Below are 15,957 nucleotides of genomic sequence, written 5' to 3' on the forward strand. Positions count from 1 at the left end.
GTATTTATACTTTGAGAAACGAGAGGTTTATTTTTGATATCCAGCGCTGCTGCAGTTTCTCCTCCCACAGTGCGCTCATGAAAAACCTCTGGATCGGGTTTGCCCAATGAAAACTGAGAAGCACAGCCCTTCCTAAATAGCAACAGTTTGTCAACTGAGTAGTTAGTGCATTTTTAGCTTAAAGTAGTTATATATATATGTTCCTGCAAAATGTCAAATATTTTATGATATATCTTATATATATATCAGCTCTGTTGTGCAAATGTACGATTTTTTGTCAAATAAATCGGTAAAAAAGCATCAGTTACATTATTTGCTATTTTACAATGTTATAACATCTATAGAGCGAGACAACATAATGTTCAATCTCCACAAGGTGGCAGTAGGACATTGTATATGAACGTGCACACATGAACACGTTCTCTTCATTCACGTTTTACTTCTGATTCGTACATTCTTAAACAGTTTATGGATATTCTTTGGCTCAGACACCAGAGGGCGACGGTGATTTAGATGAGGTAGAAATAAATTGAACGCTACTTGAACCATAAGTAGATAAATATAAAGATTTTTTTTGTTTAAATGTATACTATAAGATAAACTGTATTACTGTAGGCCAATGAATATTTCTCAACATTCCTAGTAGAATTAATATTTTGTTACATTAGCTGTAGTATGTACAAAAGTTACAATAAAACATTTAGTTTCAGTTATACATTTTTGCAGTAAACTCCTCCAAGAAGATTATAGTAAACAATCTTTTCATGAGCATTTATGATTATGACAACGACTAATCTAAATAATCTGTATGGTTCACAACCAGTCATGTGCTCTGTAGGCCTATCAATTGAGAGTGAAATTTAAAAAAAAAAAATATATATATATATATATATATATATATATACATAACTGGTTTATAGTACATAGTGAACTTCCATTCTCTATAACCCCAGAAGCAATGATATACAGAATATGACATTTAGGTCAGCAATGATGGTCACAAATATAAAGAGAGGTCCTGATGTGTATTCTAAAAACAGCAAACCGATGGAGCTATTCCAATATCCAGACAGGCTAGTCCATAGTATCTCTATATCAAATGTGACTTGTTTCACTGTGGGCAAGGGCAAAGAAGCTGCAGTGTTCCCAGATGTGAATCATCTGGCAGTTCATGCAATAATTCACAGTAGGTGTCATCATGGTCAGTCATCTACTGTTTGTGTTGCTTCCAGAGTTGTCAAGGCCCTGTCATGACCACATGTTTGGAGCTCAGCTGATAAGAGGGGGTTGGGGTAGGAAGGACTTGCTATAGGCTAGGCATCCATCAGTACACAAACTTGCAGAGCCTAGTTTGCAAATAATGAAATCAATCAATTGTCCACCAGATATATATGGATTTTGGTAACATAGCATCACTGAGGGAAAACATGATGGTTAAAAAAGGTAAAGACTGTAAATGCTCAGGTACATATTTTCATTTATAGTGAGATATTTATTACATATCTCACTATTCAATAGGTTGCATTTATTTGGAGGTGTATTGATGACAAAAATTTTGATTTTTCTTACTGTCAAATGGTAATAAAAATAGATGCTACTATTTATAAAAAAAAAAAAAATTAAGCTAATTCATTCAAACATTAGTTACCAATGCAATATTATATCTGTTAAGATGTACATGTATGTAAAGTATTTTGTTCATAGTTTTAAATGTTTAGTGCAATTACTGACAATGTATTTTTAGATAATTTCTGTATGATGTTTAATATGTTTAAGTGGCGACTCTTAAAGGAATTGTTCACCTTAGTGTTTTGTTGTTGTTGTTGTTTTATTTTTCTCAATGGGATCAATGGGGACCAGCAAAAACACTATGCAAGTCAATGGGGACTAACTGAAGGTGAACTATCTATGTATGGCTTTAGGGATGAATACTTTCGAAAGTTTTTTATCTTAATTATGTGAATGTAAAAGACGATCTTAAAGGGAATTTTCCATTTTATCATTTTGCAAACATTATGGAAATGTTTTAAGTATTCTCTTAATAATGTTGCATCTTAACTAAAATGTTGCAGAAAAAAAAACATTCCATAAATGATTAAAAAAATTTAAAAAAAGTTTTGTAAGCTTAATAACATTTTGAGGTTATAAAAGATCAGATAACTTTGAATGAAACTTCTCTTATGAACTACAACCAAAATTATTAGGATTATGCTTTCACCTTCTCATATATAGCCTATATATAAGTATTATTATTAAGACCGTTTACAAATGACCGGGCTTATGGAGTGGGAGGTAACCTCTGAAGCGCGCCTGGCTTGATGCTCATATTTAGAGAGCCAGAAGTGTCTGCAAGTGTTCAACATGAACCATGAGCTCTCATCTGAACTTCCCAAAAACTCTTATTACAATCTGCAATGTTTACTTATGACGCAATAGAATAAAAAACAGACAGCTGGTTTGACAGAGAGAAACACCAGGGCGATGGATGGGGACTGTAGCAAAGCTTAATTCTCATGACGGATGTACAGAACCGTGATCGACAGCATCACGGTGTGAGTTAAACACTCTGAAGGATATCTAATCACCGCGAGCAACGATGTCGGTTTTTCCCGTAGTTTTGTTTTGTCTCGTGCACATGCTGTTTTTAACGAAAATATACCTCTGTATGGAAACTGATTTTTGTGAACCTGTTCGACTTGACCGTGAAAAGTTCCCAAGGCATGACAAACTGAACAAAGAACTTGTTGTTTACAGAATAAACGCTTTTAATCAGGAATTGAATCTTAATCTTCTGCCTGACTCCAGTTTTCTGGCTCCTGATGGCACATTTCAGTATGGCACAACATCTGCAAGTGATTTTTTAGAAGGTGATTTTAGAAGATGCTTTTACTCCGGTGATATTAATGCAGACAGGAATTCATATGCAGCTCTCAGTCTCTGCGGAGGTGTCCGAGGAGCGTTTTCTTACAACGGGATGGAGTACCTCATAGAGCGCAGGTCGACCAGCACAGCACCCGGGATGATCTCAGATGATGCTGACAAAACGCACATCATCCGCAGGAGAAGACATCTTCACGCACTGAACTCAACATCTAAGTGCGGAGTTACATCTAGTTTAAACCAGGGCGTTGTAGAGTCGTTGGAAAAGTATAAACATGTCAAGGGACACACGAGGAACTTAACAGAAACTTTGTTGAAAAGCATGAGCAGATCGAAAAGATTCGCCTCTATACCGAGGTACGTAGAGGTCCTGGTTGCTGCTGATGAGTCCATGGCAAAATTCCACGGCGACGACCTGAAGCATTACCTTTTGACTCTCATGTCTGTCACTGCAAAGCTGTACAAACACCCCAGTATCTTGAACGCCATCAGTATAGTGGTTGTAAAGCTTATGGTGATTAATGAGGCAGAAAAAGGACCCAAAGTATCCAGTAACGCGGCTCTAACGCTGCGCAATTTCTGCACCTGGCAGAAGAAGCTGAACAAGATCAACGACAAACACCCAGAGTACTGGGATACTGCTATTTTGTTTACAAAGCAGGTAAGAAATTATGTTCTCACATGGGCCAATGACTGTTCTTCAATTCAGTATATATAATCAACTTTTTTTTTCTGTATTAATATTTTAGTTTTGTGGGGCTTAATTAAGGTACAAATGTCTGGTGGTGTGGTTGTAGATCTGTAGATTTCAATAAAATAAGTGAATAAAACAAGAGATGAAGCAATTTTCAAAGTATAATATTATTGAATTATTATTTGTTTTAAATAGCCTGGTAAATTAAAGTCTGTGTGGTGTAACCAGGAAGCAATTTTTTATTGTCATTTGCCAAAAAGTCATAAAACAACAGACACCAGACCCTCATGACTGTGGCCAAACAGTTTTTTTTTTTTTTTAGAAAAATATAAAATCAAAACCTAAATACAGAATTTACATACCAACTTTGAAAAATGTTTGAGAATTTCACTCACATTCAATGAAAGTATTTCTTTGTTTGCACTACTTGACATTTGTCATTTAGGTAATTCAATCTAAATAGTTACACAAAGATTTCTCCTCTCGATCATCTCTGACATCACATCTTTCAGCGGTTTTGCCACAATTGAACATCAACACTGTCTTATACTAACATAACATGCCATCTGGATAGAACGTAGTAAAACATTTCAGGAAATAAGTCAAGACAAGGGAGTGCCCCTAAAAGAAAATGTAATTCTCTACCATTTGATTCCAATATAAACTTAAAAGCACCATTACATCACCAGAAAGCTGAAAGCACACGTCATGTGTGTTATACTGACTCAAGCAGAGAAGTGATTCAAGACAGCTGTCATTACACTGTTGACTATTATGCCAAGGTACCTGCATGGCACCTGTTATTTCAGCCAAATTAACTCATGCCTTTCTATTAAAGCAATCCACTCTTCTATTTTACTGCTTGGTATGTTAAAAAATTAACTGATAACTTCTGTAACTTCTCATAGCCATCAACTGCCCCACTCTTCATATCTGACAGCATGAGAAAGTTGGAACATTCATGTCATGATTATATTGGAAGGAATTCAGCCTTCCCAAATGTTCTCCCTGAAGTCTCCAGGTGGCTGCACTATGATGTTCTCACGAGGTTCCATCTGTCCTCTTGACAATGCTGTAACCACAGCTGTTTACAGGCATTCTTGGCCACCTTCGCTGCTCCACACAGCCCTGTGCTTCCCATTATTTCAGTACACAATAATAATAAATAATAATAAAAATATTTTGATCTGACAAATCGGTTCACAAACATACACACTGGATCAGGCCTAATCACCGGGGAAAGCTCCATGAGGAAGCATGGATTATGGAGATGAATTAAACGATTACTACTGTAACCCTGGCTATCGTCTTCATACTGCTCCTGAAACACTTGCTGCTTGTTATGTCACATTGTGTCTCATCACTGATTTCACACTATAATCATTCTCTTCACAGGACCTGTGTGGGGCCACCACGTGTGACACGCTGGGTATGGCAGATGTAGGCACCATGTGTGATCCTAAGAGGAGCTGCTCTGTGATTGAAGATGATGGTCTCCCCTCAGCCTTCACCACCGCACATGAACTAGGTAAGAGCTTTGTTCGACTTCAAAGGCAGTGTTTTGTGAGCAAAACAGGTGAACTGAAAGTCTGCGTTCTTGTCTGCGTTCTCTTCCCAGCATTAACTCTGAGACTCTGTCTGTGGTGTAATTAAGTCGAATCCTTTAGGGTGATGGGATTTTAATGAGGCTTCTCAGTTCTGAAATTCTATCTTGGATCCCTTGATCTTTGAACATGAATATTGTGCCAGCTGTTTCAAGAAAAAGTCCTGTCACGCTGTATTATGAAATTAGAAGAACAATGACAACTGCGTTCAAGAGTTTTCCACATCTCTTGATCCCTGTGAAAACAAAGGTTTAATAAAAGACAGATGGGAAAACATTATCAGATGCTAAAAGAACCACATTCACTGGTGCATCAGTGCCATCCTTTTATGGTGTGTACAGATAAAAGGAACAACTATGAAACTCTTTGTACATGTTTGAATCTGTTAGCCATCGTACACCTTGCAAACAGATAGACAGACAGACAGGCAGACAGATAGACAGATAGACAGATAGACATATCTATAACAATAACAATACATTTTTATTTTCAGCTATGAATATAAAAACAGACTGACATGGCTTGATTATTTCTTTGGCTCTTGTCCAGGGCATGTGTTCAGTATGCCACATGACAATGTGAAGGCTTGTGAGGAGGTATTTGGAAAGCTCAAGGACAACCATATGATGTCTCCCACTCTGATCCAGATTGACCACAACATGCCCTGGTCTGTCTGCAGTGCTGCCATCATCACAGACTTCCTGGACTCTGGGCACGGTTGGTTCGACTGCTCTGCTGCAATCAACTCTGACTTGTTTGGCTTAACAAATACATTGCTCAGCTACACAAATCATCAATACTAAATGTATAATTTTGCATTAAGTACCTTTTGTTCTCCAGGTGACTGTCTGCTGGATCAGCCCCAAAAGCTACTGGCTCTTCCAGGTGACCCCCCAGGTGTCAGCTACTCGCTCAGCCGTCAGTGTGAACTGGCCTTCGGCTCAGGATCCAAGCCCTGTCCTTACATGCAGGCCTGCTCCAAACTGTGGTGCACTGGGAAAGCAAAAGGACAGCTGGTGTGTCAGACTCGCCACTTTCCCTGGGCTGATGGTACGGCCTGTGGCAGCAACAAGCTGTGCTATCGGGGGATCTGTACTGATAAGCAAAATACCACCAAAAACAAGGTGAGTGATGTGCTAACTACAGTATATCTGACTATAGACAATTTCACCTGTATCGTTTTACATCACACACATCAATCATTTCTGAATTTTAAAATGTAAACTACTGTACTGTACTGTTTCTTTTTTTTTTTTTTGGTCACCAAGACTGCATTTATTTAATCAAAAATACATATAATATATATATACACTCAGTGGCCACTTCATTAGGTACACCATGCTAGTACCAGGTTGGATAAAAACTGCCTCAAATCAATATAGAGATTTTGGTCTATATTGACATGATAGCATCACACCTTTCCTGCAGATTTGTCGGCTGCACATCCATGATGTGAATCTCCCGTCTCACCAGATCCCAAAACTGCTCTAGTGAGATCTGGTGACTGTGGAGGCCATTTAATCAAAGTGAACTCATTGTCATGTTCAAGAAACCAGTCTGAGATTATTTGAGCTTTTTGACATGGTGCGTTATCCTGCTGGAAGTAGCCATTAGAAAATGGGTACACTGTAGTCATAAAGGGATGGACATGGTAAGCAACAGTACTCAGGTTGGCTGTGGCATTTAAACGATGCTCAATTGGTACTAAGAGGCCCAAAGTGTGGCAAGAAAATATCCCCCACACCATTAAACCACCACCACCAGCCTGAACCATTGAGACAAGGCAGGATGGATCCATGCTTTTATGGTTTTACATCTACCATCTGATTGTCACAGCAGAAATCGAGACTCATCAGACCAGGCAACATTTTTCCAATCTTCTATTGTCCAATTTTGGTGAGCCTGTGCAAATTGTAGCCTCCGTTTCCTGTTCTTAGCTGACAGGAGCAGCACCCGGTGGTGTCTTCTGCTGCTGTAGCCAATCTGCTTCAGGTTTGACGTGTTGTTGAACCACATGTACTCGTGGTTCATGCTATTGTAAATGAACGCTGTCAATAAATGCTTATTAATTCATAGCCTTATGCAACAATTACATATATAAATTGCCAAAACTATTATGACATTACATATTAAAATTTGAATGTAACAGCCAGTATTTGTATTTGTGTCTTTAACAATCACAAATTTTTTGTATCTGCATTCGGATACAACGTTGTACAGTTACTTGATAAGACTGTTATTTTTTTTTTCATAATTATCACTGAACAAGTATGCCGCGTTAAACTAAAATAATTATTAATTTCTAAAATAATATTTATCATACAATCAGAGAGATGTCATGACAAATGTTTAGTGATCATTTGAACACGAGTGAATCAATTCAGTGCGCAAATTTTCATTACATTAACTCTTTAAGCAAGTCTTAATGTTTAGTGAACTTCACTAAACAAATGTGCTTTTATATATATATAAAAAATTACTGACCATACATTTTGAACAATAATATTGAAATTTTTAACCCTGAACACTGAAATTATTATATAACATAACATAAGTGCCTATTCCGCCATGATTCCAATTCGAAGCGAACGTATATGTTCCATTCAAAGTGCATTGAAGTGTACATGAAATGAATTTAAATTGTATTGATTTACAGAGGTATATGATGTCACACTTGTCCATGTGTGCAGACGGACGTTGTGCAATGCATATCCGTAAACAAATGTTCCGAAGTGAAGTAAACTTCAACATATTCCCCAGCTCAGGGAGTAGGGAGTAGTAAACACTGTGTAGAGACCATGTCAATCGGAACACAGTTCATGCACGGAGCTCACTTCTAACGAGCTGATTATCTGAATCAGGTGTGTTAACAAAGATTAACATACAATATGTGCAGAGCAGTGGGGCGCGAGGACTGGAATTAAGAACCGCTACTTTAGAGTCTTAATGGAAACTCAACGGTAGTGTAAAACACAACCTTTTTACCCGGTCAAAAACAACTCCATTTACAGCAAGTATTTTCAGTGCAGTTCCCTTTAAATGCTAATTAGCTATCCCCGCCCCTCTCCCTCCATGCAGTGATGCACAGTCCTCTAAGAGACTGTAAACTTCTGCGACTATAAGCCGCTTTTATCGTGAAGCGTGCTAACAAGCACATTATTAGGTAAGGCGATTTGCAAAATTCATAAAAAAAAAAAAGTACACTGTTGTGTACGGCCTCCTGTTGCAAATCCATGCGTTTTCATAAGAAAAATATCCATATTTCAAACATAATAAACACTTTTTTCTCACTTCCGGTATCTGTCAAATGCGGAAGCCGTTCCAGCTGATGACATATGATGTCGGCGTTGCATTATTAGTGACGAATGCAGAGAGAGAATTAAACAAAATGCCGGTCATGAATTAGAAGTGCAAACCATGGATTTGTACAGAAAACTTACGGAGGATTTCAATATAAGCCAAGAGGAAACTGATTTTCCTGTGCTAAAGTAAGGAAACTCTGCATCCTTTGCTCCTTTAAACAAACTCACAAGACTAGTAATGCATACGTGCTACATCATCTGCTGGAACGCCTTCAGCGTATGACAGATACCGAAAGTGAGAGAAAAGTGTTTATTACGTTTGAAACATGGATATTTTTCTTATGAAAAAGCATGGATTCGCTACAGGAGGCCTTTATTCACCCCTGAGCCATGTGAAGCATGTTTTATTATGGATGTGCACACATTCATGATTATTTGACATCTTGTGGACAGTTGAACAGAAGCACTTGCTGACTGCAATGATAGAGTTTGGAGTAGCCAGGACAATTTTTAATATAACTCTTATAGGATTTGTTTGAAAGAAGAAAGTCATATACACCTATGAAGCCTTGAGAGTGAGTAAAACACAGGCTAATTTTGTTTTTTTCTGTGAACTAACCCTTTAAGAGTGTAAAAAATAAGTAAAAATAAAATAATTTATTTTATTGCATTTATTTATTTTTGTGGCATATAAAGCTCATGACACATGATACAATGAACATTTAAATGCTAGTTATTTTGAGAATGTTAGCCAGACTTCTCAGCAGGGATGTAATTGTTTCTGTTGACTCTTTTTACAGGTAGATGGCCATTGGGGTCGGTGGGGTCCATACGGTCCATGTTCCCGTACTTGTGGGGGAGGGGTGCAGCTTGCCAAAAGGGACTGTAACAACCCCGTCCCTGAAAACGGGGGCAAGTACTGCCAGGGACTGAGAGTGAAGTATCGATCCTGCAACATAGAGCCCTGTAAAGACTCAGGTAAAGGAAATATCTTTCAGGCCAATGTTCAACAACATGCATAAGTCAATATTCATATCTGACAATGACCTTTCGTTTGTGACAGGAAAGAGTTTTCGAGAAGAGCAGTGTGAGGCGTTCAATGGCATCAGTCTGAACACTAACAGACTGAGCCCGTCTGTAGTCTGGGTCCCGAAATACTCTGGAGTCTCTGTTAAGGACAGATGCAAGCTCATCTGCCGAGCCAACGGCACCGGATACTTTTATGTCCTTGCACAGAAGGTAAATAAATTTAAATATATGCTTAAAGAGCCAGTAAGATGAAAATTCTAAGCTTCCTATCACTGTTTATAAGTCCTGTACATTAGGTTTAAATCCATCCAAGGTTAAAAAACATTGTCATTTTGTCAAAATATAATTTAAAAATCACCTCAATTCTCAGAGATCCCCAAAAGGTTCGCGCGAAGCTGTTCAAAAGATTCAGTTTCCTTAAACCCCACCTTTCGGTTGCATACTGTGTTCTGATTGGTCAACTAACATAAGCAATTTGGATTGGTTGTTCCGCACACACCTCCACGGTTAATTCATTAGATATAACGCAGGGGAGACATGAAAAACATACATCGCGTTGTTTTCATATGGATTACTTTATCACAGAATATCTGTTTTCGGCAGCACTTGTTTAGTTTTAAAGTAGACATGTCAAGCTTTCTATAGATATTTCTCTCATGTCTCTTCGTTGAGTATTCACGGAGTTACACTTCATTTTAATGACGTGTTTGTACATGATGATCAGCGCAGACAGGCTGAAGACAGCAAACATACTGATAAGACGCACGGGAGAAAACAGACACATAACTTCATAATCATACTTCGCGTTGTGATTCGGAGATGCTCGTTGTTCTAAATAAAGTTGGTAATGAACACTCTTTTATGGCCAAACGCTTTGAAAATCCCGCTGTACTCACCGAGATTAGAAAAGCAGTCATCAGTGAAATGTTGTGAACACAACAAAAGGGATTTGTTGTACTGCTCTGGTATTGTGGTGAAAATGAATTTTAGCCATTTGTTCTTCAGATTTTCATTCTTTGGCAGTGAAAATAAAACAAACTTGCCTTTACAATTAAAAACACACTGTCTCCTCGACATGATGCTCTCACACCAACCAGAGCGTCTGTGTGTGGGGGTGGGGCAGGTCATAGTTTGTTTCTCACAAGACGGTAGGCGGAGATTATTATGTAAAGTGTTCCTAGTGACGTACATAGAGATGGGCAAAAGATTTGAAATCTATAACGACTCGTTTCAGCGATTCAGAGTCGACTCCTTACTTTAGAAGCCAATAACTTTATAAATCGTGTACTTTTTGGTTTAATTATTTGCACATTGTTTACACAGATGGACAGCTACATCATACACTGTAATACAGGTAATTTTTGATTTCCCATCTGTGTGGCTCTTTAAATACTGCAAAGTTGTTTGACATTGATGGTTCATGTTCAGAAGTGCAATTCTGAGCCAGTGTGCAGTTTTTATCTCATGGAAAGAATAACATCCACTTTTCAAAGTGAACAAGATAATTTTAAAAAGTAATGGTGAGAGCTTATCTTTCAGCAATGGCAGTATGGAAAAACACAGAGGGGAAAACACAATTTCTACCGAGGGGAAAGCAATCATGATTGCTACCGAGGAAGACCCCACGGAATGCGATTTAACGAGAGGAATGAGGAACATGATCTGTACATAAGGATACAGGGGGAACACCCCCCAGGAAAAAAGTAATTTTGTTGTTGTATAATAAATAAAAAGAGTTTGATGAAACTTGGACAAGGGAAGCTATGATCTGATGTTTCTGCAGATCAGTTGGTAGGGAAAGGCACTAGCATAACCAAGGTCATTGGTTTTACTGGATTTTACTATTGTTCAACTTAACATCTTTAAATTATCCTAATTAAAAAGAGGCTGATTGTGTGGTGAATGTGAATGTTATCTGTGTGACAGGTGGTGGACGGGACCCCTTGTTCTCCTGATACCTCAGCTGTCTGTGTTCAGGGGAAATGCATTAAGGCTGGCTGTGATGGCAAACTGAGCTCCAACATGAAGTTTGATAAATGTGGTGTGTGTGGTGGAGACAGCCAAAACTGCAAGAAAGTCTCTGGAATGTTCACAAAACCCATGTAAGTGCTTTATCTCTGAGTCTGCGGTTTTACAAGATCTGAAGGAATTGCGTCAGCTGCAGCAATGTCTACAGGCTTGTTTGCCATTCAGAAGTGAAATGAAAACTATTTTAAATTTCACTTCTGTTCCTGATTTTTATATGAATTTGAATTGAATTTGAGTTGGTGTTAATGTGATTTAAAGGTGTGTTCACACTTGTCATGTTTGGTTCGATTAAAACAAACTCTTGTGCGATTTCTCTGTTAGTGCGGTTCATTTGAGTAAGTGTAGACGCTGCCGTCCGATCTCTGGTGCACACCAAACAAGTGGACTGAGACCGCTTAAAAGATGGATCTCGGTCCGCTTCCAAACAAACTCTGGTGCAGTTCGAATGAAATATGGATGCAACACGGAACAAATACTTCTATATGAAAAAAAAAAGATGACAAGATGACAGGATGCGGTGTAATGCAAGTTGATTTGATGGCCTAAAACAAGTGGTGTATCCAAAACAAAATGAGCAGAGGGCTACATGGAGCAACAAGGAGGTAAAGTGCCTTTTATGAGCTCTTTGTGAGTTCGCAGTTGGTAAAAATGAAATCATATGTGCACGCAATGAGTTCACTTAGTTCAGCAGACAGCATTAGATGTGTTTGACTTAAAGCGGTGCTGAGCAGACCAATCGTGAATGGGTACAAACTCTGTGAATTGGTATGAAATGGGTATGAACTTGGATGTCATACACAATCGCAGCGACACTTTAAATCAAAAACACATATTTTTTGGGGTGTTTGGTAAGTTCCGTCACAAAATATATGTCATTCAACACGACCAATCAAGTTGTGACTATGTCTTTAGGTATGGTATATTTAAGTTTGCTGTCAAAAATGCCAATGTGACTAGGACCAAATAAACCAAGAGAACCAAACTACAAGTGTGAATGCACTCTTAAATTGTGATTCAGACTTAAGGAAGCAAAATTAAAATAAGTAAGAGTTTTAATTTTTAAATGACATAGCTGCATGTCACATGTACTTACAGTACTATAGTGATTACAGTAATTTATGCATAACTAACACTAAACCAAACCCTAACTCTAAAGTATATGTAGTTAATGAATATTACTCAGTACTTATTTGTGTAATTACACTGTAATAACATCAGCTTAAACTAATATAAAATAACCTTAACATGAACTGAAATTCAAAGCAGCTCATTCAATTGCTACAAGTATAATTAACTAAAGCTAAAGAAAAATGTACTTTAACTTTAATAATTTATTTTATTTTAATGTTTTAATTAAAAAATACAATCATTTTTGGAACAGAACTTCATTTGCCATCATGCTAATATCTGTAAATTCCACTTTAACTTCATTCCAGTTCAACTTCTAACAGAAATTCCTAAATGGTGTCCTTAATTCAATTCAAGTTCCAAATTATGGAATTCTGAATATTGTCTAACTCTGTGATCAAATTTTTCAGGAATGGATATAACTTTGTGGTGACCCTACCAGTTGGAGCTGCAAATGTGGACGTAAGGCAGCGTGGCTACCGCGGTTTGATAAACGATGACAACTATTTAGCAGTAAAGAACATCCACGGCAAATATCTCCTGAATGGAAACTTTGTGGTTTCAGCGGTAGAAAAAGACATTATTGTAAAGGGAAGTCTGCTGCGCTACAGCGGAACGGGCACATCGGTGGAGATGCTGCAGGCCTCCAGACCTCTCAAAGAGTCTCTCACGGTGGAACTTTTGTCGGTGGGTAAAATGACACCTCCTCGAGTGCGCTACTCCTACTACATGAATGTGGGAAATAAAGAGGGCAAGGTCCTAAAGAAGGAGGAAAGGAACCCTACGCAGAACAGTGTGCTGGAGGATAGCAATAAAGTGGAGCTGAAGAAGCCGGCCTATCAGATGCCATCTTATAAGTGGGTGGCGGCGGATTGGAATAAGTGCTCGGTTACCTGTGGGAACGGGGTTCAAAGTAGACTGATACAGTGTTTGGATTCAAATGGGGAAACAGCTATACATTGTGACAGCACACAAAAGCCCAATGCCATAAGGGTTTGCGGTGACGCTTGCCCAACTTGGAGCACTGGCGAATGGTCCTCATGCTCTAAAACCTGTGGAAAAGGCTATAAGAGACGCTCACTGCGATGCATCTCTCAAACTGGGCTGCTTTTACCAAGAGACCACTGCTCAAGCAAAAGAAAGCCACAGGAACTGGACTTTTGCATTGTTCGGCACTGCTAGTGAATGATTCTGTGTGTTATGGGACCATTTTAATGGAGCCAAATTGATCATTTTATGTGTGCATCCTGTGTTGCCTCATTTGTAATGAGAATATTCTCACAAAGGATGTCTTTTACCATTGCAATGTTACATGTTAAGGTACAGCTATCGCCTACCTCGAAAAGGACAGGGTGTTTTAAAGCAACCAAATAACACAGACCACATAAAGCTGTAAAATGTTATGCTTTGGCATTAAAACTTTTACAGTATCTGCTCTAGGTATGGTTGTAGATAAGTGACAACATCAGACAGTGTTTGGATTTGTATTCAGACTTTAAATACATGTGAATACTTTGATCTAAATGTGAAGCATATTGTATGCAAAAATAGGGTGACTTGGTCCATGCACTATTGATAATTTGTATTCGTACAGTATATTAGGCAGAAATAGTTGGTAGATTAAAGCATTCCTACTCATTGAAGGTTCAACGAGCAGAATTTAGGGGTTACATATAAGTTTAGGGAAGAAAAAAAATGATGCCAAAAGTAGGCTTTTAGTTTGGGTTTAGAGAAAGTAATCAGTAATTTACCCTCTCATTTTAGGCAGATTGTAAACACATATTTACATTTATAAAATAATGTTAATGTTTAATATAATGGTACTGTATGCAAAGGGATAAAATGGTAAAATATTATAAATGAATCATTTAATATACTTTATGGCACAGAACTTCATCAATTCAGCTATCTATATAAGTGTACCAGTTAGAAGTCATTGGGTATCTTTTTTTTTTTTTTTTTTTTTAAACTAATCTCTGCTTAAAAAAAAAAAACAGAGACAGACAGAGAAAAAGAAAAGAAAAGAAAAGGAACAAACACTTATTTTGATATAGCCTCCATGCTATAACTTCTTATCAAATATGATTTCAATATCAAAAATCTTCACAGTATGCAGAGAGGGAAAAAAAATTATTAAACTCATGCACATGCTACAGCCATTATGATTTTAGCTTTAAAGTCACCATGTTTCTTAGATGAAAATTAACAGTATGTTTAATTGTAAGTGTATTAGATGTACTCTCTGCTGGATCTATGAAGACACATTGTAACTTGTGTAAACCAAACGTTGTTGTTGAGAGCATCTCATTCATCCCAAAGGTGCTTCCTTGTATCATTATGTTTTCTCATCTTTTGATGGTCATACAGAAAAAGGCACTTATGTTTTTCTATTAAAATCCATTGTATACTATGTATACATCCATCAACTGTGCAGAAATAAATAAAGAAATGACATGAACTGCTCTGAGGGGTCTCCTCACAATGCGTATGAATTAGGTATATGTTAATGATAAGCTTTAAACTTTGCTGGAAAGTCATTTGGTCACAGCAGCTAATCTCCTCACTAAAGGCCGGATGAAGTGTCAAGGACAATCTCATCGCGTTCAGTGACACTGGAATTCTGCTGAGGCAACTGTTCAGTCTTTCCCGGGAAAATATCAGGCCTGATAATCCTCTCCAATTGTGTGACGGAGCTCAACCATCTCCAATGTTTCACATGTCCAGCCGAGCCACAGGCTATAGCCTATACTGGTATAAACTTTGGTATAATGCTTTTTTTAAGCAAGAATAAAGACAAAAAGGGTTCATATATATATATATATATATATAGAGAGAGAGAGAGAGAGAGAGAGAGAGAGAGAGAGAGAGAGAGAGAGAGAGAGAGAGAGAGAGATTTTTTTACTATATATATATATAGAGAGAGAGAGAGAGAGAGGGAGATGAGGATTTGTAATCCAAAGGTTGCGAGTTCGAGTCTCGGACCGGCTATATGTGTGTGTGTGTTCACTGTTGTGTGTGTGTTCACTGCTGTGAGTGTTCACTTTGGATGGGTCAAATGCAGAGCACGACTTCCGAGTATGGGTCACCATACTTGGCTGTGTTACATCACTTTCACTCACTTTATATATAAATGAATATTTTTTTTTAAATGCAGTGCAGTTTTTGGGCAGTTTTTCAGGTGTAACCTAAATGTGTAAACCATATCTGCATTCGAAAGCAGTCACATTAAATGGGACTATTTCTCTTTGCCAGCCCTGCACATACCCTGTCAATTAAAACCAGTGGTGGTCAG

At 37.9% G+C, this 15,957-nt stretch overlaps 1 protein-coding gene across 1 annotated transcript; it reads left to right on the top strand.

The window, feature by feature from the left end:
- Positions 1-2,355: 2,355 nt before the first annotated feature.
- LOC127972170 (A disintegrin and metalloproteinase with thrombospondin motifs 15-like) lies at positions 2,356-14,095 on the top strand. Its single transcript, XM_052575499.1, has 8 exons — positions 2,356-3,541; positions 4,970-5,102; positions 5,728-5,895; positions 6,019-6,302; positions 9,281-9,458; positions 9,544-9,719; positions 11,436-11,611; positions 13,076-14,095. Exons 1-8 carry the CDS (start codon positions 2,597-2,599, stop codon positions 13,845-13,847), a joined length of 2,832 nt encoding a protein of 943 aa, XP_052431459.1. The 5' UTR covers positions 2,356-2,596; the 3' UTR covers positions 13,848-14,095.
- Positions 14,096-15,957: the final 1,862 nt, after the last annotated feature.

This window comes from Carassius gibelio, chromosome B15 (genome assembly GCF_023724105.1).
Source record: "Carassius gibelio isolate Cgi1373 ecotype wild population from Czech Republic chromosome B15, carGib1.2-hapl.c, whole genome shotgun sequence".
NCBI classification, from domain to species: Eukaryota; Metazoa; Chordata; class Actinopteri; order Cypriniformes; family Cyprinidae; genus Carassius; species Carassius gibelio.

Bases quoted from the DNA above. Each gene is read 5' to 3' on its own strand.
- LOC127972170 (XM_052575499.1), top strand. From the start codon at position 2,597: ATGTCGGTTTTTCCCGTAGTTTTGTTTTGTCTCGTGCACATGCTGTTT. The intron at 3,542-4,969 runs GTAAGAAATTAT...TTCTCTTCACAG, and splicing joins CTATTTTGTTTACAAAGCAG to GACCTGTGTGGGGCCACCAC. The intron at 9,720-11,435 runs GTAAATAAATTT...TCTGTGTGACAG, and splicing joins TTTATGTCCTTGCACAGAAG to GTGGTGGACGGGACCCCTTG.